The sequence below is a fragment of the Bombus vancouverensis genome, chromosome 6 (genome assembly GCF_051014615.1).
Source record: "Bombus vancouverensis nearcticus chromosome 6, iyBomVanc1_principal, whole genome shotgun sequence".
NCBI classification, from domain to species: Eukaryota; Metazoa; Arthropoda; class Insecta; order Hymenoptera; family Apidae; genus Bombus; species Bombus vancouverensis.
The window spans coordinates 10,748,124-10,774,542 of record NC_134916.1 but is presented as its reverse complement, the minus strand read 5'-3'; the positions used below and the strand labels follow the sequence as shown (position 1 = coordinate 10,774,542).

The following is a 26,419-nucleotide window of genomic DNA, read 5'->3' as shown; positions in this document are numbered from 1 at the left end:
TACATTTTTAACAATTACCGTTTATTTTATAATAATTGCGTTATTTAAGAAAAGATATATCATTGTAAATACCTATAACTTTAAATATATTTTATCATTTATTATTGCTATTTTAATAAAAACGGAGTCTTTAGCATTTTAATACTACTACCGATGATACATACACTTGATTGAAAATGATACAATATTTGTAACGCAATATATATAAATTTGAATTGCATATTTGGTACAAATATGTTGCTTTTTTAAATTTTAAGTATAAAAAATTCTCATAATAAATTATATCTTTTTATTAAAAATATACGAATAAATAATAAAAATGATAAAATACAGAATTAAAGTCATCTCCTATTTTAATAAAAATATGAAAACATTTTTAATTTTTTCGAAATATAGTTCAACTTTTCCTATATATTGTATTGCGTTTTATAAAAATGGTAGTTTTTTCAAAATAAATATAACAATAAGATTATTATAAATTCCTATTTTTAATGTATTTTATTTCAATTAACTTAACGTAATCAAGATATAAACATATGTCTTACAGAGTTTATTAGTATATTAAGACATTCATTGTTATTATTGAGTTTAATTTTTCAAAGTCATGCCATGTTGTCATTTTTCTCGTTGTATGTGCATGTTTCTTTCTATTTATGCGAAGGAATCTTGATAAGTCGGAGTTTAATTGACGGAAACCCGTTAGATGTCGCTTTTATTACTCATTATATCTTATCAATGCTTACAAAATATTCGTACAAGCAATTGTTTATTTTAGATATATATTATACATGAATATGTGCCTTTCTGTGTGTGTATTTGGCGCGTGCGTACGTGTGTGTATACATATACGTATATATTGATGATAGTAAATTGTTTAATCTGGATAGAATAATAGTGGGGGAACTGAATCAATTACAATTGCTTGGAGACTAGTTTATTGACAATAATATCTATATACTGTTGATACTTCCATGCATGGTCATTATTTGATTTGTGCACAAATTTTATAAATAATCTATGAATTTATATAAGCTACTTGTACTTGTCTATGTTGTACTCATATTGGACGGCACCGTTTGATAGGAGTAATAATATTTGTATATTTTTCAACTCCTATTAAATTATAACTAAAACTGTTTAAGTTCTCACTGGTGATTTTCCTTCTTGAAAATCGAGATAGGAACGGATGTTAAGAGTAGATGAAACCATGTTAACATCTACTTTTTCCGAGCACATTGGACACGTATTTTCAGATTCAATAATCCTAGTATAACAGCAAATAATTATATGTATTATCTTTAAAATAAGATGTCATACATACCTTAAGAATTCACTTCTTATGCAAGGAAAATCACATTGTGGACATACCGTGAAATCATCTTCAATGATATGTCGGCCCTAAGAAATGTTGTCTTATTAAAACACAATATATGTATTAAATTTCAAAATAAATGCATGCTTCAGAAACACTAACTGTAGCTATACAAAAAGGTATTGTATTTTTGCACTTGTCGCAAGTAATCTCTGTCTCTGTAAGTTTGCTCTTGCAATATGGACATGGAGTTAAAGGTTCCTCTTCAATTTCATTATCTTTTGATTTTGGTGGCTTTCTTACAATTGCCTCAATTTTTTTACTATACTTAGCATCAATTTGGCTTCTGTATTCCGGACGCATCAACATAGCAGCATAATTAAAAGCAGCATATTTTAATCCAGCTCTTTGACATTCTATTACAGTGGAGGTCAAAATCGGAACAATATCTAAAGGAAAAAGAATATGTACACTAAACATTATTCGTATTATTTCGATATTTAATTATACATATTTATATATATTTTACTAACGTGATGGAAATTTCGATATGTTATTGGCTACTCTTATTAACATACGAGCACCACGTAAATGATCGTTCTTTTTTACATGAAGTCTCACAAGGATATATGAATGCAAAAGTCTTAAATTGTTTTGCATCTCTGAAGGTATATTGATTTTATTCTTTTTTAATTCTTGATACATGCCAAATAAAACATCATGAGCGCTTCTATAATTTCCTGTAGAACAAATCATCACTAACACAATTCTTTTAACATTGGTTATATAAATACAACAAACATACCGTTAATTTGTTCTTCATTAGCAATTATAATTGCTGTCTTTGCAGCTTCTTTGTACTGTTTTCTAGCCATATATAATCTGAACAGATATTTAGGATCCTGTAATGAGTATGATTAGTTGAACATCAAGTCAATCAAGTATCAATACCGATATCTTTATTAAATCAGATACCAATACCTTTGGTAATCCATCACCACCTAATAAAAAATCAATTAACTGATTTGCTAACTTGTCATCTTTTGCAGAAGCAACTGTATCAATGGCTAATGACAGAACTTCATTTTCATCTGTTACTAATTGTGCAGCTTTTAATAAATGTCGTAATGCTTTTTGATATTCCTTGGCATAGAAGTAATATTTTCCAGCTAAAAAGTTATTTTTCTGAGATTCAAAATGCATCGCAAGGCTTTTAAAATCTTCTTTTCGCGCATTGCTGTCATCAATCGTATTTATTAGAATTTCTCCATATAATTCCATTTTTCCATGTTGATTAGCTAATTGGAATGCTTCTTCGTGACAATTTGATAAAATTAAGAACTTAATTGCTGAATTATAATCATTCATTTTTTGAAAATATTTTGCGACCATCTTAGCTCCTTCTATACTTTTAGTTTGTTGTACTACTTCAACACTTCGAGCTACAATTAGTAAGCCATATATGTATGTACATTTTAGATGAAGTTTAATAGCTAATAAATTAGATATAAGATATTTTAATATTAATTATATTACCAGGATTGTTTAAATATTCCAAATTAATCCTAATTATGTTTTCATAATCTTTTGCAGTTTCATATGCCTTTGCTGCTTCTTCATATTTGCCTTCAGCTTCTTTGGCTTTAGCATATTGTATATTAAGTTTGGCAGATGAGATTTGTGGTAGGAGTTGCCCCACTTTCTGCCAATTTTTTAATTTTATATATGCAGAAGCAGCTTTATCAAAATATTCAGCTTTTTCATATAGTAATGCAGCTTCATTAAATTGCTATAATAATAACCCAATTGTAATACTTATAGAACATATTTATACGGTTATAGTACTTACACACCTTCATTGATTCTAATATTTCTGCACATTCTTTTCGCAATTGTCTTGAACTTTCATTGTCCATAGCTATGTTTACACCCCTTCTACTATCCCCACATCTGATAGACATTCTCGCAATTCCAGCAAGACATAGATTTCGATGTTGCGGATTATGTGTAGTTGTATTAGATATATTATTTGAATCTACCAATCCACGTTCATAATTTGTTAACGCTTTTGGATAATTACCCCTAGAAAAAAAATTCAAAATTTAAATACGAACACATAAATAATTTACGCATTTAATGTTGTATTCTTACGTAAATTCCAACTGTTGAGCATATTCTCTAGCAATATAAGGAATTTCATCAGCTTTCAATTTTTGGGCTAAATTTAATGCTTGTTCCCATTGCATTAGGTCTCTTCTTAAATACAAAGCTTGTACTGGTTGAGATGATTGTAAAAAAAATTGTTCTGCCTCATTATAATTACCAAGTAAAATACAAGCATGTCCACATAATAATGGTAATTCATCTAAGGTTTCCATAGTTTGTAGTGCCCAAACCATCGCAGCATCTTCTAAGTAGCGGTAAATTCGAATTGCTGTGATGAAAAACGATTATTTGTAAATAATATATTTATACGTTTCTTATAGTAACAACAACAACAACAACAATAATAATAATAACAATAGCAAATACCAAAATCAATATTTAAATTTGCAATTGCAATTTCTCCTAACTTTAACCATGAGTCTTTTTCATTAATTCTCTCACACGTCTCCCATGCCTGTTGATATCTGAAATATTTAATAGAATAAATATCCTATAGTCAACAAATAAAGAAATAAATAAGACACGTTTACCTCCTGCAAAGAATCTGATTTTCTAATATTTCTTTCATTTTTGTATATTCTACAATATTTCCTATATCTTCATGAGAAGACAATGTAATTTGCATTAATTTGTTAGCTGTTGAACTTAATGTCAATTCTCCAGAATACATCAATAGTGGTAATGTTTCAGATGGCAGCTTTGTTGTATTTATCTTTATAATTTTTGTACCTGTTTCCAAAATATACGTAATATATTTGTTTTATATATATTGTATAATTTTCAAGTTTTAACTTACCTTCGATAAAGTATTTTACAAATATGTATGTAGTAATGAGAGTTTTATTGTAAACAGTAAATATATTACGTTCCAAAATATTTTGATCCCAAATTACACCTTCAATGCAACCTAGACAATCAGGAATTTGTAAAACAGTTTCTTGCACAGGATTATACATATAAGCGTCGAACTTGTTATCTATAAAACATAATTGTGTTCCATTTGTATCTAAATAGATTTCCTTTATGCCATTATCGTGTATATGTTCAGTACATTGATTAAAGACTTCTAAACTAAAATAGATTATGTGGCCCATCTAAATATATCATAAATGTAAGTTAGTTCTTTCAGTATTTACTTAGAATTCCATACGTTTATAGAAATAACTTACATCACTGCCATAGATTAAGAAGTTGCTACTAAGAGCATGGCACGTTATTTTAAAATCTGAAACACCTAAGCCTGGAAACATTTTTGTATCCTTCCCTTCTTTCGATAGTGTTTGATCCATTTTAATCTACAAGGATAATAGGTTAACACATAGTTGATTTACTAATACACTAATGTAACGTAAATTTATATGTGTTTTAATATACTTGTTACCGAGTGCAACTGTAATTTGCCATCAAATAAAACAGATGCATAAGTTTCATTCAATCTTATACTATCTATTGTTGCTAAATAATCTCTTTCAAAATGTATTGTAGTATTGTAATCCCTTCCGGATATATCCCAGAACAATGCTCTGTTATTCAACCCTACTGCTGCATGTATTGGACCTATTGTTAATACCGACGGTTCTATTATAGTATTAATTATTATTGGCTCTGGTTTCTCCTAAAAATTAATTTTATATATTTACATACAGTTTTATGCAGTTTTGATTTTATGCCATGTATTTAGATTTACTTTATCTAGCGTATACAGATGGACTGTAACTTCTGTTAAACTGGTAAGGAGTGCAATCCTATTTCCACAAACGCTAGATAATTTAGGAATTTGTATTAAATAGACTAAAACATTGCCACTGTGTGTCACAGTTGCTATCATTGTACCATCCATTGACCATTCTACTGTATTAATTCCAGTTTCACCGCTTACTGTAATTAATTTTTCAGTTTCTTCTAAATTTTGCAAACTATGTATTTTTATGACATTATCCCCACATGTAGCGATTTTTCCTATTGTTTGACTTATGGCCAAGTCAGTCAAGGAATCTTTATGATTCTTAACTTGAAATAATTCTTGGCCAACTTCTTTAATATGTGTAGATATTGCAGTAAAATATCCAGTTTGAAAACCAACTAAAATATATCCATCCCCATACCTAAAGTAGGACATATAGTGAAAACAAAAGTGATTAAATTTAAGTGATTTTTTAATGATCTAAACCTTTTTACCATTTATAAGTAACAATAGGTCCATAGCGTTTTTGAAAAGCTAATTCAATAGGATTCTCTGGATCCAAAATATTGTATAGAAATAAAGTGGTTTTGCTAATAATAAGAGATACCTGGCAAATAATGAGAAAATTAATACTTTAGATATACAAACACACATGTATTTTATATATCACTGCTGTATAAAGAAATCATACTGTATTTTCACCCCCAACTCTGTGATCCATTTTCATCTCATTAAACTGAATATCAGATGCATCACCTTGAAGAGGTATTTCGCGCCTTGTATCCCCATCACTTGTACTGATAGTTAAAACCTTATCTTCACTGACTAACGCAAGAAGTCCCTCATAAGACCAAGCGCCACAAGTTATCCTTTTTTTGTGCTTTCCCAAAATTGGTATTCGTCTATATATTAATTTATGATTTAATGTAGGATTATATAATATAACAATATGTAAAAGTATTTTCTATAAAAATACTATGATACATCATACTTGGCATTTATATGGTCATAAAGTACTAAATTTCCTTTCTGTGTTCCTACTGCTAATAAACAAGCTCTTTTTGCCCATATCATACATGTTAATCCATCTCTTACACCAGCATCTATTTGTGTTTTTTTTCCAGTTGTTGCATCCCATAACGTGATAGTAGAAGAACTTTGTGATATAATAGCTAATAGATCTCCATCAGAATCCCATCCAAAACCAGTACATAAACCAGCAATTTGAATACGTTCTTGTAATTCACCTTGTCTATCAAAAATAGCAACTGAGGAATCATAACCAGTAGTTGCTAGATGAGTACTATTACCAGGGCGCCATGAAATGAAAACAGTACCAGTACCATGGGGTTGATACAATTGATAAAGGACCTGTATCAAAACATTTGACGGATAAGCCATATGCATGGTCCAAATAAATGTTGATGTATTCTTAAATAGTTTGAATGGATAAGCATCTTCTTAAATAACGTTTGTAAATGTTCTTTGTCATAATTTAAATCTTAAATAACAAGTAAGCAAGGATATTGCATAGTTTTCTTAAGAAATTTGTAAATGTATAACCTACCTTATCAATCGACATTTTTTGAGGCCAAAGTTTTTAGCGTTATAGTCAAGAAGGCTAATTGCCTAGCAATGTATAAAAATGTTATGGTGGCGCATAGTTAAAATATTAATTTATTAAATGAGACATATTTTACATGTTCCTTTCCATGAGACATATTTCTTTTATTCGCCATGTTGTTTATGTTTCGATAGGCCTCGATCAATTTCAAATTGTGTATGTGATTGTTGCCATGGATCGTGATAGATAGCGCTGTATTTTATAATTCACTTTGTTTCTTTCTATTCGAGTTTTCAATAGCTTTAAATTAATTGACAAAGTGGAAACAAAACTATTAAAGAAACGGTTAGACAGATAAATGTGAGGTTCATTAAAGTATGCTGTCGTTATTTGAACATGATCGATTATTATTTATCATCGGAAAATTGCACGTATCTTGCAACTCGTAATACAGTAATTATAGTGCAAAAAGTACTAATAGTATTCGCAGGATGATAATTAAGATTAAAGAGAAATGTATCAAGTATGGATGAACGAATAAAATAGATGTATGCAATAAAGGTTCAACAGAAAGCTTTTAAAATTCAATTCGTGTTGCGTTTTTCACGTCTAATCTGACATTAACGCAATTTTTGTTCTGTAAATACATGCATCTGGTTATGTATAGTTATGCATGTCAATAATGCTGCATCGGCAAGATCCACGGAAACATTATGCGTCGATGGTGATTATATCGAATGCTTAAATTTTCAGATTTATTATCGTTAATAAATAAATTGAAATTGTTGCAATATATTCGTTGTATCTGGATAACAAACGTTTATTTAGCTATCCAGGTTGTCGCTTTATAAATTTGTTTAGTTCCCTCCAATATTTTTTAAAGTGTCTATATTTCGTCACCGTTAATGGCGAGCGTGTACTGTCTTCATTTAGGAAGAAATAATTATACATATATGCGAGCGATTTCTACGCGTGATTTTTTTTTTTTTTTTGGAATAAGCTACAAAACTTCCTACCGCCTCGTAAAGCGAGGTAAAAGCCGTTTAGTAACAAATTCTAAGGACACGGATAATCAGGTGATCTATCTTTCGAATAATCTCGCGCGAGCTTGAAGCATTTTAAAGTGTTATCATACTATTGAAACAGTTCGATAATGCGATAATGTTCGATAATGAACGAGAACAGATAGATTCGAAAGTACAATATTACGGACAGTATATAAGGGTCATTTGTCCAAAAATGGGTGTAATGTCAACTCTTTTTCATAAATTTCGATATATTATACACTATTATAATTAATTTTGGCAGGAATGTCGTAAATGGGTCATCGCAAAAATTTCTTCGGTTCGTGAACTATTTAGTTTCTAAAAACATAACTTCGCTGAAATTCGATATTCTCTTCCTTTCTTTTCATTTTTAAAGGAGCTTTAAGATCAATATAGCTTTACTTTGAAACAATCTTAGATCTTTAACTTTGAAAATATCATACAGGAACGTTGAAATGTCCTTGGAGTGACCTTGAACCATCGAGTAACTTCGAGCGGCCGTGACCTTGAACTTTTTGATAACTTCAAGGAGAGTATGTCGGCGAACCTTCAACGGAATTATATTCTTTTAAGCGAATTATGGTTAAAAACTGCGTGATCTTTGAAAAGAATAATCCAACGTATAGGATATACCTTCTTCATTTCGTATATCTTTCAACCTTTATGTATCTGTTTTTTAACAAAGTTTGCGCGGGCACGTATACGAGGAAATTAGCGTAATCGACAATACCGTTTGTTCAAGACCGCAAACAAAGATAAAATTCTATTCTTGAAACGGTTTATTATTACACGAGCCGTTGTAATGCATACAATATTGCTTTACTGACCCGAATCAACCAGTCGATCAAGTTTTTGAAACGATATACACGCATCAGTGATCTTTCGTTCTTTTTTACCGATCGGAAACAAACAATAAAATATTTAAGGAACATTTAATACTTATCTTTAATATGATTTCCTTCGACTCGAAAACTGTTTCATTCATGCTTCAACAAGCATGCACTTGACTTAACATCATACTTCACTGTTTTGTATATGAATATGATTTAACTTGAAAAGGCATAGAAACAATAATTAGGAAGGACGTTGCTTTCATGGATATCGCTTAAATCTATCGCGGTGTGATCATAAAAGTGATGATAATAATCGTTCCATCGTTATAGATATTCAATACGTAGCAATGTTGTTCGGTATATATATACAGTATGTAGCAGTGTCGCCGAGAGTCGCGAGATCTTTCTCCTTTATTTCTCCACTGCCGATCAATTATATACTATATACAAAGGATAAATCAACGAGGGTTATTCCATTACAAGAAAAGGATCGACTTTTGATTATCTTCGACGTGAAACACTTCGATGAGGGACCAGAGATAACCGTGCATTTCTTTTTAGCGAACAAACATCATTTTCGGTGAGGGAAAGATCGTCAAAGTTATGCTAACACCTCGCGGCTCTCAGGAGCCTGATTCAAATGGAAGGAATACGATCTATCTTACAAGCTGAATAATGTTGGTGCGTTAACGTAGTACAGTGCGCCTCTATTAACGCGATTACGAGCTTAGAGATAAATTCATACTCGTCGTAACGCTATTACTCGTTATTACAAACTAGAAACAATCTCTAATGACTTTGTGAGTAGAACTTTGTAATTAGGCTCTTGAGCAGTGTCTAAACACGAGAGAAACGGAATCGAACTCAACCGCGCGCGCGCTTTACTAGCTAATCCATTGATTCGGCACCTTCGATTCTTTCTTCTCCGCATCGAATTCGCGCCACTCCAATACTAAAAAGATATCAAACGAATTACGATTAGCAGCACCGATTCGTGTCTTAGCACGATTTTACATTTCGATGCGTTCTTCCTCGAAAGTGCCTTCGTTCTTTTCTGCTTGTTTCGCGGTGGAATGGGAGAAGTTGATGACGTTTACAGATAGAGGTTGTTACATGTAAAAGTATTAAACACGCGTCGTACTTCGATAGAAATATGAAAAACAAACCGATATACGCTACGCATTCGTTCTCTACGTTTCTTACACGCACACATACATAATACACACACACGAGCGTGCATCGTATAGAATTATTCTTTCTTTATTCTTTTCTTTTTCTTTTGCTCGCTCATTTCTCACTTCTCTCTAATTACGAGCTACAGTACGATTTATAGATCCTTCCTTTTTTTTTTCCTCGTTCACCTCTTTAGGCCATTCCACGAGACGGCTATGGAATTTTGACATTCACGAACGTTGCGTCACACCGCTTTGTGTGTAGAAAGCATCGCGCGCACGTTTCTTTTATAAGTCTAACGTATCTGCGGTTCGTACGACTCATACATATTCTAGGTTTTACGGTAAAAATTCACTGAATACCTTGTTCACTACTACAGACCCTTTTGACGGAGCGACCTAAACGGCGCCCTATTCAAGTACGGATACTTTAGCGATAGAGAAGACGCGCGCGTTCGTTCCTTACAAAACTCCTCCGGCGCGGGGAACGTTGATCGATGAAAAATTTTATTGCAGCCAATCGCATCGTATGTTATTCCCAATGGTCGAACGAGTTTGCGTTCGATCGTTGGTCCAGTGACGGAACAGGTGATATTTAGGGATCACGCGCAACACTATGTGCGTACATAATTATCTCGGGAGGAGAAAGGTTAATAGGGAAAGATTAAATTGACTCTGGTAAATCGTGACCCGCGATCACGCGACTCGAACCGTCCGTTCATCGGCGATCCTTCGCAACGATTCTTTCTCACTGGTTATGCAACCGCCCACCGGAAGCTTTTACTTGATTGTTGGTAACCTTCGGTATCGCTCCGATGATCTTCACGCGATTCTGTTGCTGTTGTTGTTGCGGTTGCTGCTTGTTGTCGCAGAATTGAGGCGGAGGAGCGAATACCAGTTCGTCGCCGCTGCCCGCGGAAGGTCCAGCGTTGAACTCAGGCGGTGGTGGAACGAACAGATCGTTGCTTTGTTCCTCGGCATCCGCCTCGATCGGTGGCGGCAACTGGGCTAGGCTAACCGCGTGTCGCGTCAGTAATCCGCTACCACCGTAGCTCGTTCTTTTCGGATTCGTCTCCTTCTCTACATTGGTGACGGAGAGCACCGTGGTCGGATGTTGCGCGGCTTCGTTGGCAAGATTTCTAACGGTCGTATCATCGAAACCTGTTGGTGGACCCACTGGCACGTCTTGGTCGGAACTCACACCACTCGAGCTGTTATCGCCGTCCTCGACGAGGGATTGCTGAGTTTGTTGCAACAAAAAGTCGTTCGGGTGGCTCTTCGAAGACTTCAATTGCGTTCTGACCTTCTGAATTTCTTCAACGCTGAACGAATGTGGTAACGAACTGCTACCGGATGAACTCGAACCCGAGGTGTTCGAGTTGCCCGATGTTTCTCGAGTGGATTCCAATTTCTCCCTTGCAGCCGCTTTCTCGAGTTCCTTCGCGATCTCTGATTCTCCATCATCGTCCGTCTCTTCCTCTCCCTCGTCGTTGTCCGATTCCGACAGGCTGTAATCCGGTTCTGGGATCGGCGGAGCTGCGTTAGTCACCGTATTTCCAGCATTGTTGTTCGCCACTGACGAGAGATTCGTGATCGAGGAACTGGTACCGATGGCCTTCTTCTTTCTTTCCCTGACACCAGCCGTACTGTGACTTCTGTTGGTCTTCAGAGGTTGCGCGTACTGGTTGTTGGCCGACTGATTGTTGTTCACCTGGTTGTTGTTGCTGACGGTGTTGTTCACGTTTTGTTGGTTGTTTAACGGCTTGAAGGTCGTGTTGTTGGTGGTGCGCAGACTGTGCGATTTCCTCACGTGACAACGGGTCGTATGAGTTGGTAGGCTGCGAGAACGATATCCTACCGTCTTCATATCTTCCGGTGAGGCGTATAACTTGGCGCTATTCGATGGTCGGAAGCTCGACATCACGCCATAACCTCCGTCTGCTGTCGCGGCTGCCAGTTCTGCATAGAACAGGAAGAATATAGTTATCTTGTGTGGGAATAATTTCTACAACGCGGTGTTGGAAAGAGACTAGCGGAATGGTACAGCAGCGAGAGGAGCATTCTGCTCGATTCGTTTATTAAACGACACGATTGGCAGATGTGACCATTTCGACCGATCATAGTATCGTGCAGTTTTATGCAAATTCATATTTCTCCGTATGTTTGTAAAATTTCAAACGCTATGTAAATAGCGTAGGGAAGTTTCTAACCAGGTGGATCTTTCGCTTCATATTCGAAAAACTATACTTAAAAGAATTTTAAAACTAATATCAGGTATAAGGGTAGGATGAGTAAAAGAAAACGGTAAGAAACGCGTGTACGATCGAGATGGGTATAATCGGATTTATATCTATTCCACTCGCCTTTCTTTCCAGCTTCCAGTACAATAGGAGCGGAGGCTGACAAGCAGCCACCGTGAAATTTATCACGAAATAACACGCGACTGAACCGTAACGCGTTGAAATATCCTGACGATATACGGTACCTTTGACTTGCTGTATATGAGCCATATTATCGTACACAGAAGCCGGCGTGACTACGTCCGGCACGTTCGCGCCCACGTTCACTTTGACGACTTGACCGACCGGTGGTGGAGGTGGCGGATGGTTCGGTGGTGGAAGCCCGTTTCTGCCATTCAACGCGTTTACGTCCTCCTGGCTTCTATGCCCTTTCGGAGCCAAAATAGACGACTGAACCTGCACGTTTAAGTCCGGTGTACTGTGAAAGTCTCGGTGAAGATCGGAACCACCGCCTAATCCACCGAAGAATCGCACTCTTGAGTTCAGCTGTGAACAAACCGACAAAATCCTATTGGGACCCACGATCCGGCGATTTCGAGGGGATAGCGTTCACAAAAAACAATAGCTGGTCGCACATACATAGCTCGTACTACTGTCACAAGTAACGCAATATCCGAGAATTATACGAACTTGGAGAAGCACCGATAAAAAGCAATTTATATTCCCTTAACGCGCAAATTTTTCTCCTTTATTAACGAGAATGACTAAATCTCTGTCTTCAAAATCAAATGTTTAAGAAGCAACTAATAATAACTAATAATGAAAATAAGTGTATAATACACATTTTATAAACATATTTTCGTATAAGGTACCGTAGTTCCAATTTACAAAGATCAGTAGCTACAAAATAATCGGTTATGGTCACGTACATGTGCTCATTAATTGGTTAATACCATTATCGTCTTAATTTGCATCTACTTATATTTACAAATTTATCAAGTTCCATTTTCTCCTTGTTTAATAAGATTTATACATTTTGAGATGTCGAGTGACTTTGAGATTATTTGGCGACTCGCGGGAATTTAAGATGGTTCGCAATTCTGAGAAAGTTGGATGTTATTTAAACGTGTAACGGCCGATTATGTATGGCACACGGGGGAAGAATGCACGATCATGCAAAAAGTGTAAGCAAAGTAATTAAAATGTTCGTTTCATGGATATACATCGTTAGTTCTGCGAGGCGTGTTCATAAAGCTGAAAGTGATATCCGATACCCTTTCGAGCATCGGATTTTCATTAGCAAATGGCTTAGTCACCTGGAATCATGCAAGTCACGGACGCGCTAGAAACAAAGTATTTTCGATCAGTAATATAAGTCGTCCTCGTTGTCTCTCTCGTACCAGGAGCGCCCCTTGCTGTACACTCGTGCTGGCTTGCGAGAAAACTACAACACACATGCGTAAAAACAGCCACCATCACCACCTGGGTAGCATGCATCGAGGAGCACTAGCCACTCTGAAAAATACTTTCAATACTCTCGCCGAGAACCAGAATATCGATAATGGTTAAACAAAGAGTGGGGAGGCACAGCGACTAATTAAATGACCAGAAATACTCGGGTCACCAACGGGTCACCAACAACACGGATCTACTGTAACGGCAAACAATTTATCCAAGTTACGGGAAATTAAGTCGATCGGAGTTAAACAAAGCTTGCCGCTTCTAGGGATTCCTCTGACCAGAAATTTTACAGTCGAATCGTTAACCCTTCCCGGATATATAATACTTACTACGCGAAACAATTTCTCATCCAAGTTTCATTTTTCCAATTATCTTTATAAAAATATACATTTCTATAAATGCACTAAAATGTAAAATCAGTTTTACCGAAGGTAAATACGTTTATCGTTTAATTGATTAATGATCTAAAAAAAGAAACAAGTTAACTCGCTGTTGAAACGACTCTCCTTTATATTTGCCAGATAGAATCCTTAGAATAGACAGTTTAGCGGTTTGCTTAGTTTCTACAGCTGTCAAACACCGCAAACTCTATCACGTTCGTAACCATCGAGCAAAGTATCACGCGACAGAGTATAATAAAACGACCCACTACAGAGGCAGATCGAAAAGAGTATATACGATTAACTTTCGAGGGAAAGTATCCTTACTTTGCCTTTGCGTTTCATTTCCGCTACGCTCGCGTATACCCTGCCGGTCTTAGCAGGTGAGGAAGGATGCGACTTGGTAGCTTGACCAGTTTGAAAGTGAGAGCTCATCATGGACGAGCTGTACTGACCACTGGTACTACCTTGCTGCCGCTGAAATAGTTCCTGGAAGAAAGGAAGGACAAAGCTGAAGCCTCAGTTCGTTCGTGCAGTGCCATTCGAGGAGAACAAGAAGCGCATCGTTCGTGATCGAGCAACGGTATATGCTTCGTGATTTTTCATACGTACCTCCAGTTCCGCGGCAGTGATCCTACTGGAGGTAGGTCTCGATCGAATACTGGCCGTTCGCGGCTGCACCGGTGTGTTCTGTCCGGTATTGGGTCCGGTCGATGGTTGCTGAGGAAGATGAATCGATTCCGCGCTACTCGATTTGGCTCCCGTCGACGTTATTTCGTCGCGATCGTCTCTCTCACCACCACCTTCTGCATGTCACGAGAAAACATAGTAAATTTGTACAGTATACTTGGTAATTACATATATAGGAGAAGAAACTAATGTCGAGCGGCGATTATACACATATTTATATACATGAACGAAATTGTTGAGAACAGTAGCGGAGAGCGGATAGGACTAGGTAATTTAGGCGAAACAATTCATTTCTATTGGAATTCAAGCCGGCATTACTGTATTTTTTACTTTTATCATCAAAAGTTTACCTAATCCCGCGACCATCGATCTTGCTCGAGCGCGACCAACGCTCAGAGTGGTTTTCGGGTCTCTTCGGGGTGGCATGGGAGCCGGTGATCTGCCAAGCGTACCGCCAATCACCACGTTGTTGTTACCTTTACGCGGAAGGGTTGCGTACTGTCTCTGAATAGGTTGACTAGTTGGCAAAAGGGCTGCCGATTGCGAATTCGGAAGGCTGATCATCGGGGAAACTACCGTCATTCTGACCAGTTCCCCGGATTTTCGGATCAGGTCGACTACGTGTTCGTGCGACGCCGTCGTCACATCTTCGCCGTTGATCTACGAAAAAGTATCAGGCATCGATAGAATAGAAGTTGAACAAATTGATAAACCAAAGTTAGAAAATAAAAACGAAACTGCGATTAGCAACGGTTGTTCCAATATCCATTCGAAGCTTTCTATGGTTCCAAGTTTCAAATCACGTTTCAAGTAGGTAAAATTCGAATTTTTCGTATACAGTACGAAGCGATTCGAACTGCTTCTCTACTTGTTACTTACTTGGATAAGGTAGTCTCCTTTTCGGAGGCCAGCTAGGTCGGCCACTCCTCCTTGATCGACGTCGTCCAAGTACTGCAAGGCGGGATACCTGGCCGACGGCGTCAGTTCCATTAGAGGCGAGGTTGCCTTGGCGCCCCGTAATACGAAGCCGAAACCTTTTCTCGAGCGATGCAGTACCACGGTACGAGGTTCAGACGTAACTCTGAAGATCAACGAATTGAATAACGGTTACTCGGTGGATTAAACCAGCGTCGTTTCCGTTAGCACTCAAGGCTACGACAGGCTCGAGGATATTCGAAGATATTCGCTCTAACGGACGCCTCTCTAGCTTGTAAAAATGTCCGATCTAACCGATGTTATTATTATACGTCTGTGTAGGATGCATGATAATGTAAGATGTAATATAAAGTAATATACGTAAGTGACTCACGGTTTCTTCAGTCTAGGAGCAGTAGCGAAATACTTATGTTGAGATTCTCTACGGCCCAATACTCTGTTCCGGCCATCCCTGGCAGGTTGAGGGCCCAGTGGAATGTTCGTGTGACGGAGCCTGACTTCTTGTACGCAGTGCGCCGGAAACAGACCCGTGCCCTGTCCCCGAAGCACTCCTTCGAGAAGACCACAGTCGGTCGCTCCGGTGACTGTTAAAAATAAAAAAATAAAAAATACAACTCACTACCGGCGTATTTTAACCTTCTAATTTTAGAAATTATCGACTAAGTAATAAAGGTATTTGGTTTCGACGAGATTGGCTTGAAATTTTAGCGTGTTATATCTCCCTTGCAAGAATACCATCAGAAAAGATATATAACTGGTTGATTATTCGATGAATCGGTGTATTTCATTTGAATGCACCATCGATGAGATATTTGAGAAGAAACAATTAACAAAGGTCCAGGATATTTCCACCACCATGCGACTGTTGTTCGGGCAATTTTACTTTTTCCCAGCTTATAAGAAAAACATATAAAACGTAACGTCATATTACAAAACGTATATAGAGTACGACACATCATTTACAAACGACTATAACTAAATTATTAAAATTAAAATTCGCTTAATCTAGATTCGTAGAATCAGTCGCCGTGTCGAAAGTAATCCCACAATCAACTATTATAACGAAAAAAAGAAATACGAATCTACCAAAGTCCACAAACTCGTAAACAAAAAATGTGCATACTTACGAAATAAAAATCAACGAACAGCGTTCGTTCCGTTATCGGAAACGCGATAAACGCGAGCCTTGATCGAATAAATAAAGAGCGATAGAGAAGATAATTATAGTCTGTACCTTCCAAGATATCTCCCTGATTGATATTCAGATGGCCTAGAATTCCGCTGTTGTAGCTCTCGACGCAAACGACCGTGGTACCTGGGATCGAGAGGGAATTGGTAGTGTCCGACTGTGAGGTTCCGACCCCGGAACTGTCGCTAATCACGTCGGAGGCTGTATCGCCGAGACTCTTGTCTAAAAAATTTACGAAAACAAGCATGGTCGTTTGAGCTTTTCATCGTTCCATTGGCTCGATCGGATTCTTAGACCGGCTTGAACGTCATGCAACGCTAGATTTGTTAACGGAAAGTAGAAAGCGCCAGCTTAACGCTAAAACGATATATCCGCTCTTTTGAAATTTCCTAACTAGTAAATACGTGTGTACGTAGAGAGAGTTTCGTGGCGTGGAATGTCTAGATCGCCGATGTTACATCCATCGAGACACAGATAGTCGTATCTCGCGTGTTGTTTCGTCATCGTCTCGAGAAACGTCATAGCACCGCGTGGAACAGACTCGGCAAAGTTAGCCTGTCTGGCATCGCGTACCATTTCTGATGGTGATGGTTCGACGTTCGAGTCACGCCAAATATACAAATACACTTGATCGTGTTTCTCGCTTTCTCTTTTTTCTCTCTCCCTCTCTTTCTCTCTGTACCTTTCTCTCCGTGTCGCATCAGGGGATCACGTGCCGTGTCCCAAACGCATATACGGAGGCTACATCTCACGAAATCTCTTGAACGATGAAGGTTGCGAGCACGCGAGCTTCCGTAGAACCGCATTCTCGTCGCTCTGGTTGCGACCGAGAGAGGCAAAAGTCGAAGAAAATAAACCTGTGTGTGTATACCTGTGACGATGCTGGCGGAATCTTCGCCGGACGGTTGATTGCTGCCTTCGGAGAGGCTCGAGCTAGCCGAGCTGAAAGGAGCTAGACTCCTGCTGCTCGGTGACGGCGACGGCGGCATCTCCATCGTTCTGTGCATGTCAAGACGGTGTTGAAGCTCGAGCCGGTGTTCTTGCAGCCTCGTCAGTCCCTCCATTCTTACGTTCTGATAGTTCTCCGCGGTGGCTGGTAATCTTGAAATGGAGGCGGAACTCGTATAGGAGTCGAACGTAACTACGTTCGACCTTATGTTCGATTAAATCTCACGAGATTAGCGTAAATTGTCTTTGCTTTAACGCGCGATCGGTTAATTCCCGAACGCGCGGATGAACACGCGGGTTACCCGCCACCCGAACAACGTACGATCGATTGAATTCGTCGCGAAGGTTAGTATCGGAAAATAGCCTGTTGGAAACACGTGTGAAGTTATATCGATATCGAATCAAAGATAAGAGCAGACGCCCTGGTTTCGTAAAGAACGCGGCAAGAAATCTCGACCTTGATCGGTCGGATTAATCAAAGAGAAGAGATGTTGGAGATTTGAGTGAACAGCACGGAGGATAAGAAGGGACAAGAGGAGTAACGAGGAAATCCCGATTTCGAGAGCAGCCGAGTTCGCAAGAGAGATCGCAAAGACAGTTTATGCTTACCTCGCGTTAGGATCCCTCAGCGAATTGGGGCTCTGGTAGTCCGAGGTAATCCGATGACCGTTCTGCTCGGCGGATCTAGCGGCAACGTGCTGCTCGGACGGTATTCTCTGTAGCTCGTTTCTGGTTGCTTCGATGGACGGTACTCTGGCGAGGGCGGCGTGATGGGTGTCCGCCGTCCTCGCGATACTGTTCGCGTACTGCTCGGCGGACGGTACTCTGGTGAGCGTACCAGTTGGATATTGCTCTGTGGACGGTACTCTGGTGAGCGTACCGGCGGTCGCGGAGTATTGCTCTCCGGAAGACATCCTGGTTACGGTGGTGGTACCGGTCGCGGTCGCGATAGGGCTGGCATATTGTTCCGAGGACGGTACTCTGTTCAGGGTGCCGGTGGATGGATACTGTTGTTCCGTGGACGGTACTCTGGTCAGGTTGCCGGTCGCGTATTGCTCGGCGGACGGTACTCTCGTGACCGCGTTGACGCTCGCCGTGTACTGCTCCACTGAGATCGTTCTGGTGAGGCTACCTCCTCCGGAACCGGTCAAACTTCCACCAGATCCGTGCTGTTGTTCCGCGGAAGGTATCCTGGTCAGGGTGCCCAAGTTACTGGCCGAGCAGCTCGTGGTCATCGTCGACGTGCCGCCGAAGGCCACCGACCGTCGTTTCGGGTTGTAGCGTGGCGGCCCTTTAAACGGTACTGGAAAATCGAGGGTTGCAAGGTTAAGTAAAGAAAGGATTACTTAGCCTTACAAGTAGACGCCGCTCTCCGAAGGTATTCGTCTTCCTTTGGAGCGAGATCGTCTCTTTGTCACTTTTTCTCTCCCGATATTATCATCTTTCTGTGTTCTCGCTCACGAGTCCAATGTGTGTGTGTGTGATCTGACACGCGCGTGTCCCTTTCTAAACACGATTTCCCCGAATCCCGAATCCCTGGCAAACAGTATTTCTTTCGATCTCACGAAATGCTTTCTCTCTCGTTTCGAGCGTGCTTTTTGCTACGATGCGTTTCCCGTGCATCGTACCATGTTTTTCAAACAAGCGAGCGATTCGATTGGACGTCCGCGACCTTTCGCCGCGCGCGTTTCGTTTTCACAGAATTTTCAAGCGGACTTACAAGCTGCCGACGGCACACACGCACGCACACACGCGCACCTACACAAATTGTTAAATACTCGGCATTGCTCGACGGCATGTGATTCACGTTATGTCACGTGTTATAAGGAACAACGACGATCGAATAACGTTATCATCGTTAGTCTCTGTATACAAGAAAGCGGTGAAAAGCACACGCAAGAGTCACGCATTCGACGCGGTTGCTTGTATCTGTTTTGTACGATACAATGTGCCCGAGGTTGTAAAGGTGCCACTGAGATATATCCGCATCGTACTTTCGTACTTCCTTTTCTCTCTTTTTTTTTTTTTTTTTTTGTTAGACAGACACAGCACATGTGCACCGGTGATTTCGAGGTTGCCGTCAACGGGCCACCGGACTCCTCGGAAGCATCGACTGGAAACAGCTTCGCTTTTTCCATTTTACTCCAAGGGAATTCCAATGGTCCACGACGACACACGTACGTATACTCACAAAGTACGTCGAAACTACCAAACATTACTAGTCAACTTGTTTTCACGACTTCGCCATTGCCGGGCTTGTCAATCGAACGTTCGATATCCGTTTTGTCAGCAGCGGAGTTCGATTTCTCCGTATCTGTACGATTTTCAAAAACAATCTCGTTAGATCCGACAACGGCGAAGTCGCTCTACGACGAGACCAAAAGATACGGCATCGTTAGTAATTACTCAAAAGCAATCAAACTTTAGTCGTTACTTCTCGTTATATCGTTACAAACATACTCGACGTCTTACAAGACCATCACCACCAAAGATCCCATTAGACTGTTACAATTTCATGTACTTTTGTCATACAGCACAGACACAGATACACGCACAATTATATATACGTAAATATATATTTGTATGTTATATATTTACATCGTTAGACTAGTCTATGGTTCACTAGCTACTCTTCGCTACGCTACGAGCAAGCGCTGAAGCGTGTTTGTCTCTTAGTAGACAGGTAAAGAAAAAAAGTGAAGCGTTCTACGTACATGCACATGCCAGGCTAAATTCGTGACGTGCTCTATGTTTAAAAAATTCCCGGACGGTCGATGCGAAGTCCGCGCTTTATCAGATAAGCGTTTCGCGTAGCTACTCTTCGTCTGTCAACGGACGTGTTACGTCGTGTATACGTTGTACAACTCGAGTTGTCCGTAATCTCGAGTGCGAAACGATGTCGTCGAACGATTCAAAAAGGATTGCGAAACACGCTCATCGAATTCTCCGAATCACGAGTTTTTCGTGATCGCTGTCGATTGCCTGAATGTTGTCTACCTATTAAGAATCGGCTATCGCATGGCACGATCAAAACGTAGAAAATTAATCGATCAACTGATCGACCAGCGGTCGCGTGGAGGGGAGGTTTGGTTTCATCTTTTCTCTGTTGCTTGAAAGAACGACAAAAGGAAGATTGTCTCGCCAACAGTTCCTCCTTCCCCTAATCACGTCGAATCTTCGACGAGGTTCGCCTATCTGTCAGTGTGATTCGCACTCACCAACTTCCTCCGGCTGATAGTTCTTAATGACCTCGGCCAGCTCCATGTTCCCGGCGATCACGGCGACCTGGTAAGGCGTTTGGTTCGCGTAATTCAAACTGTCCTTCTGCGCGCCTCTGAACAGCAACTGGCGTATGCAAGAGGAGTCCGTGTTGTTCACTGCGCAAACGTGCAACGGTGTATTACCAGATGCGTTACGCGCGTTCATGTCGGCGCCGTAAAAAAGCAAGTGATCCAGGTGTTGGACCAGGTTGTTGCGGCAGGCCTGCGAACACCACACCAAGTATCGATTATCGAAGGGGACGCGATTATAATTAAACCGTACTTTTCCTACCTTCCCTTAACTTGTCCTTCAAACCTTACCACGTGTTGCTCGAGATAGATACGTCCAGTCTAAAGCTGCGTCCTTACTGCAAGCAACAACCAACAACTTTCGGTCGATGTTTCGTGTATTTTGAAAAAGTTGCCGGTTTACTGTCCAATGTTTTTCCACCATTTTTCGTGCTACTATTTCTCGTAACAGAAGTCGCTTGTTGTTTGTTTCCAATCAGAGCGGTAAAGATCAGAGTAAAACGAAACACATTCTGGTGGAAACAAACGTTTCACGACGAAACCGTGCGTGAACAATTTTTCTGCTAGGAAAAACGACCATTTTGAAACCGAAGCAAACACCAGATATCCGTCGTTCGGTATGAGAAATGTTTCTGTAAGTCGATATGTGTTGATTATCGTTTCAAACATGCAACAACGACAGACAATAATGAGTTTACCGTTGTTGCTTAGACGAGGACGCAGCTTAAACGGACAGTGCTTTAGGAAATGGTACAAAAGAAAAAGAAAAAATTGTTGCGAGACCTGGTGCACTTCCTGCCACCCCTGCAAATCCTGGGCGCCGATCGTCGCGTGGTCATGAAGCAGCGTTTCGCAGAGCATCGGGTCGGTCTTGTATATGACGCTGTAATAGAGCGGCGTCAATCCTTTGGTGTCCTTGTAATTGGGGCTGGCGCCAAGCTCGAGCAGCGTTTTCACCGCCTCCAAGCTGTTTCGTTCGACGGCGCGATGCATTGCCGTCAGACCCTCTTTCGTTCGATAATCCAACAGCGCGCCGCCGTTCACCAGCGCTATTATGACCTTCGAAGGCTTTTTCAGGGTCGTGGCCAAGGTCAACGGAGTTTCTGCAAAAGCAGGCAAATTTTCGCGTGAGATCACTCGCGGTACATCGACGTGGATTCCTAACGCGTGGAAGATTCTGATGGACACGAGGAAATCCGATGACCACTGACGCGGCCTCAAGGTCGGCATGTTGTCTCGAGGCGACAGAAGGCAAACGCGTGGTTGCGAGTTTGTGATTAGCCAAACGAGAAATAGCTGGCTACATAGTGGAATACAGTTATATCCGACGTTTCAGCGAGAACTTTTCCTCCTTGCATGAATTAGCTCGCCACGAAGCTTTTATCTAAATGAAATCGAGCTTTTTCGGCAACTACGGTAGAACGTTTGCCGGATCAGTGCCACAAATTCAACCGAGAAAGAAACTCGTAATCGGTTTTACCTCCGGTTTCCTGGCAGTGGAAATTAGGATCCAGACCCTTGCTGCACATCTTGGCGATCTTCTCGACCTGGCTGTTTGCCACGTATTCCAGTAACCTTCGCAAGTTCGTTCTCGTGTGCATCGCCTTCAGCTGTTTCTCGTCGAGATGCAGCATCTTGTATACTCGTCTCTTGTACTTGAGCTGCGAATTACAAAATTCTAAGTTAAATCTTAAGTCATATTGTAGCTGGCCATAGATTTAAATCGGTCAGAAAATATAATTAATTATCAAGCGCATATAGCGATTATACCATCCTGCTTAATCAGCTGTCGCACGTCCACAGGTGTTTTAGGCGTTTTTTCAACACCGATCTTGCTCGATGGTCGCGAAATACGCACGTTAGTTTTTCCTCGAGGATAGACTTAGCCGGAAAATACCGAGGACAAAACGTATAAAATTATCTCGGCTTAATGGGGGATTCACCCTGTCGCTTCCTGGTGGTTACAGCTTCTTTGTAATTATCGGAGGCGTCGTGCTTCACAGCGTTAGATTACTGACGGATAGGCAATATCGCAGCTACGACCGCGTTAATGACTACCGTTAGCAGCAATTATGATTATCCAGGGAACCGGAGTTGCAATGTAAATTAGAGATAGGCCGCTACGAAAATAACGAATGTACCGTCATATTACAAAAGCCCAACCGCCTTTGATCAACGAATTTTTTACTTCCTGTCGTGCAACTTTTTACAAATTAGACGTTACTGTACGATTAACGATTATCTATCTCTACGTCTTTGCGCGTATAGCGGAGGGAAAAGCCTGTCGGTGAACTTTGAGCTACGAACCAAGCAAGCGAGGTGCTACCAATCGTGTGGTAAACGATTGCATTCGGATGCAAAGACATCCTTGGCGTATTTAATGGTCGCGTTCCTTCAACTAGGGTTACGTGCGTATCCAACGTCGGCTACCTTACCCGCGACTTTTCCTCCTTTCCGCGCGTTGAATTGCACCGTCACTCGGTCTGCTTACTCGATGACGGTTAATCACGTTATTACGCAGGCAACAGTTTTATTACGAGCCTTTTTGGCGCGCGTCTAATTACGCGACGTGCTATCGCATCTTGCTTCTTGGCTCGATACGCGTGTAATCGCGTACTTCGCCGAAGAAAGCAACGGACGAAGGTCTCGTTAATTGCCTCGCTGTAATATCACGACGAAGGAGATTCGTCGTTGGAAAACAATGCTCGGATTCGCCAAGATTCGCTGCTAACGAAGCGCAGCGATTTCGAAAATTGAATCGTCCTCGAGGAAACAGCGAGGCGTGAAAATTAATAGTCACGGCTAAGTTTTTCTCGCGAGACGCAGGTAGTTGCAGCTCGTTTGTAAGCCAGCTCGTTTCTGAAAGTGAATCTCGCGTGACGAGATCGAGCGTACGTTCGCTCGTTCGGTTCGTGCGATCGACGAGTGCAAGGAACACACACGTAAAAGAAAAAGAAAAAAGGAAAAAAATAAAAAGGAACATCGTGGCGAACACCGATGGTACCGAATACAGGTGATCTATGGGTCTGTCTAACCCCGCGTATTTATTTCTATCCAGGTCCTATATGGCGGCCGCATTATTGCGCGCAACTTAAGCCAACGGCAAGCAGAAAAAGTAAAACAAGCCGGCGCGTACCATCTTCGGACGTTCGCACTTTATCTACATCATCCACCTCGACGTTGAAATATTTCGCGAAATGGACGAGCTGAAAATCCCTGCTGTCCGACTGGCTCAAGGTCGCTCGGTGGAAAAAGATCTCGAAGCCAGGTGGAATCTTTTTTCGCCCGACGAAAAACTCTTACCGTTTAATTAACCTCGGATAGAGCGCATTAATTATGCAACAATCAAAAGTACACTCGGCTCGCGTACAGTTTGAACCCGTGTTCCTTTGCCGTGATACTACAAAGGCGATACCGCTACGTTGTACGAATTTTCTATGAGAAATTCACGAGCCAGACGTGAATACGCGTAAGTACATACGTTCTCATGTACAAGTATTTGAACACCTGGTGCAATTCGATCAAAAGATTTTCTCTATCTTTTTAAAAGTTATAACGAAATAATGACTAACTGACTGTTTAAATATTCCTATGATTTCGGTGAGATATACGGTACTCGCACTAAAAATCTTGTAGCTTCAATATACATGCTCCTTTGTTTCAAACTTGATCGATATAATTATGGTAATCGAATTTCCTAATGGTGCCAATGAAATCTTTGAATGTTTCCTATAACACACCTGATGTATTCGTAAAAAGTCTCTAAAAATGTTCAAACACTTTCGCGAGCCACTGTATTCGTAATAATTTAGAAATGTCCGAATATTTATGCACAGTAGTGTAAAAAAGGGGAACGCGGAGACGGAGACGAAGGTATTCGTCGAATGAGTTTTTGAGATCGTGGTCGAGGAACGGTTCGGTAATTTGTAACTTGTGCAAGGTTCGAGAAGTAGCCGACGAAGTTACGCGAGTCAACCAACCTACCCTAGAAAGTGAATCCCCGCGGCGAGACCAACCGTGCTATCGGCACTGGAGCCGATCGCGTTAACGGAGACGAGTTACGAAGAAGAAGAAGAAGAAGAAGAGGAATACCGAGATGAGAACTAGATCCGGTTACGCAAGAAAACCGCGGGCAAGATCCAGATCTCGTTAACCGACCACGGGATTATTTGTTTTTCGCAAAACCCCGTTTCAACAGTCACCGTCCTGGTGCATCGACTCCTGGATGCAAGTCGAGTCTTTACCATCTGTCGAAGGACTACGAAATCTCGTGCGACGCGCTGGAAATTTTATTTCGTTCTTCGTCGAATGAAACGAAGGTGAGACGGGGAAAGATGGAACATGCGAGGGAGCCCTAAGATGGCTCCGTTTGATGGAAACGTCTACTGCAAAATTCCACTAATCGTATCGCGAAAAACTGTATCTGTACCTTTTTCTATGATATAGGATTTGAGCCGCACGAGGCGTGAAAATCGCCACGGTTAATCGACAGAAACGTCGAACTGTTCCAATAAACGCGAAAACACGTTTCATCATCTATGTAGTAGTTCGACTAACTTATACCGTGGATTGTCTGGGATATTATTATCGTCTTTTATATGCGTATTTCTAAAGCAAGATAAAATTACTAAAAATGTATTCGATATATAGTATTACAAGGAAAAATGTGTGCATTTATTCTACCGATTCTAGGCATAAAAAATTGACGTTAAAAAAGGTAGTCCATCTCTACACGGCTTACCCGTTCGCATTCGAATTGAAATACCACTTTTTCTCCAGTCGATCTAACTCCGAGATTCACTGCGTTTCTTCTGTCGTACCTTCGGGTTTCGTTCCTCTTCGGATCGCGTCCCAGGGTCTTCGAAAAAACACGCGTAATCGCATGGCTGTCGAGTGGGGCTTTTCATCGAGAGCATGATCGATGGTGTATGAATAATCGTCCCGTTGAAAAACCGAGAAACACCGGCACTCGGAACGAATTCGTAACGGCGTGTGGCGCCTTTTCTTTTCACGGTCACACTGCAACCTTTCGCTCTTGCTCGTTGTCGAGGACGACGTCGTTGACGACCGGTCGCCACCGATGTTTTCTACTTTCTCGCGGATCGTTTCTCACCTCGCAGGTGAAAAAGGAAGTAGGCTTACGGGGAAAAAATAGCCACGCGGTCCCTCCTTGACCCGAGGGACGCGGAGAAACATGCGCGCGCGCAAGATAGAGGGAGAGAACGGATGATAGCGGATCGCCAGGTTCCCGAGCAAACCCCTTGATATTGAAGAGTCGCAGTTCTTCGTAACCGAGCAAACCTCTTTCGTCATTCTTTCGTTGCTTGTTTTCTTTGACGGGCACCGGACGTCAATGGACCCGGCCAATCTCGTAGCTGAAGAAACCTTTTCGACCGCGTCAATGCGCCTGAACCAGCCCGTTTAAGCCTCGCATTCAGCCGCCCTCGCAGCGATTATTCCTCGACGAGAATAATACCGAGGTCAGGGATGAAAATTCAAATTAACCTA

The 26,419-nt window shown here is 40.5% G+C and overlaps 2 protein-coding genes across 7 annotated transcripts in view; both read right to left on the bottom strand.

Moving 5' to 3' along the window:
• Positions 1-549: 549 nt before the first annotated feature.
• On the bottom strand, positions 550-6,862 carry Oseg6 (intraflagellar transport protein Oseg6). 2 transcript variants are annotated; one of them, XM_033331746.2, is made up of 19 exons: positions 6,730-6,862; positions 6,154-6,533; positions 5,854-6,064; positions 5,657-5,769; positions 5,166-5,583; positions 4,860-5,093; positions 4,648-4,773; positions 4,275-4,572; positions 4,009-4,207; positions 3,845-3,942; positions 3,464-3,746; positions 3,166-3,394; positions 2,849-3,101; positions 2,294-2,754; positions 2,118-2,214; positions 1,846-2,052; positions 1,475-1,761; positions 1,322-1,398; positions 550-1,264 (listed from the first exon to the last, which is right to left on the bottom strand). In XM_033331746.2, exons 1-19 carry the CDS (start codon positions 6,742-6,744, stop codon positions 1,138-1,140), a joined length of 4,113 nt encoding a protein of 1,370 aa, XP_033187637.1. In that variant the 5' UTR covers positions 6,745-6,862; the 3' UTR covers positions 550-1,137. The 2 variants fall into 2 exon arrangements, with proteins under 2 accessions (XP_033187637.1, XP_076475141.1); XM_076619026.1 differs by lacking the exon at positions 6,730-6,862 and having other exon boundaries at positions 5,919-6,064; positions 6,154-6,292.
• Positions 6,811-26,419, bottom strand: part of Prosap (SH3 and multiple ankyrin repeat domains prosap) — a 181,009-nt gene continuing 161,400 nt past the window's right edge. For 2 of the 5 annotated variants that reach the window (XM_033331737.2, XM_033331741.2), the window contains 13 exons: positions 22,392-22,572; positions 21,695-22,014; positions 20,840-21,104; positions 18,231-18,924; positions 17,545-17,774; positions 16,719-16,895; positions 15,858-16,068; positions 15,428-15,629; positions 14,899-15,208; positions 14,471-14,664; positions 14,186-14,347; positions 12,263-12,563; positions 6,811-11,736 (listed from right to left, as the gene is read on the bottom strand). In XM_033331737.2, coding sequence (XP_033187628.1) covers positions 10,526-11,736; positions 12,263-12,563; positions 14,186-14,347; positions 14,471-14,664; positions 14,899-15,208; positions 15,428-15,629; positions 15,858-16,068; positions 16,719-16,895; positions 17,545-17,774; positions 18,231-18,924; positions 20,840-21,104; positions 21,695-22,014; positions 22,392-22,572 — 4,458 coding nt within the window. In that variant the 3' untranslated portion in view covers positions 6,811-10,525. The remainder of the gene's footprint in view (positions 11,737-12,262; positions 12,564-14,185; positions 14,348-14,470; positions 14,665-14,898; positions 15,209-15,427; positions 15,630-15,857; positions 16,069-16,718; positions 16,896-17,544; positions 17,775-18,230; positions 18,925-20,839; positions 21,105-21,694; positions 22,015-22,391; positions 22,573-26,419) is intronic. The other 3 variants (XM_033331744.2, XM_033331745.2, XM_033331742.2) reach the window with 2 other exon arrangements.

Coding starts and splice junctions, on each gene's coding strand:
- Oseg6 (XM_033331746.2), bottom strand. Junction 5,770..5,853: donor GAGTTGGGGGTGAAAATACA/GTATGATTTCTT, acceptor ATTATTTGCCAG/GTATCTCTTATTATTAGCAA. Junction 1,762..1,845: donor CATATCGAAATTTCCATCAC/GTTAGTAAAATA, acceptor TTTTTCCTTTAG/ATATTGTTCCGATTTTGACC.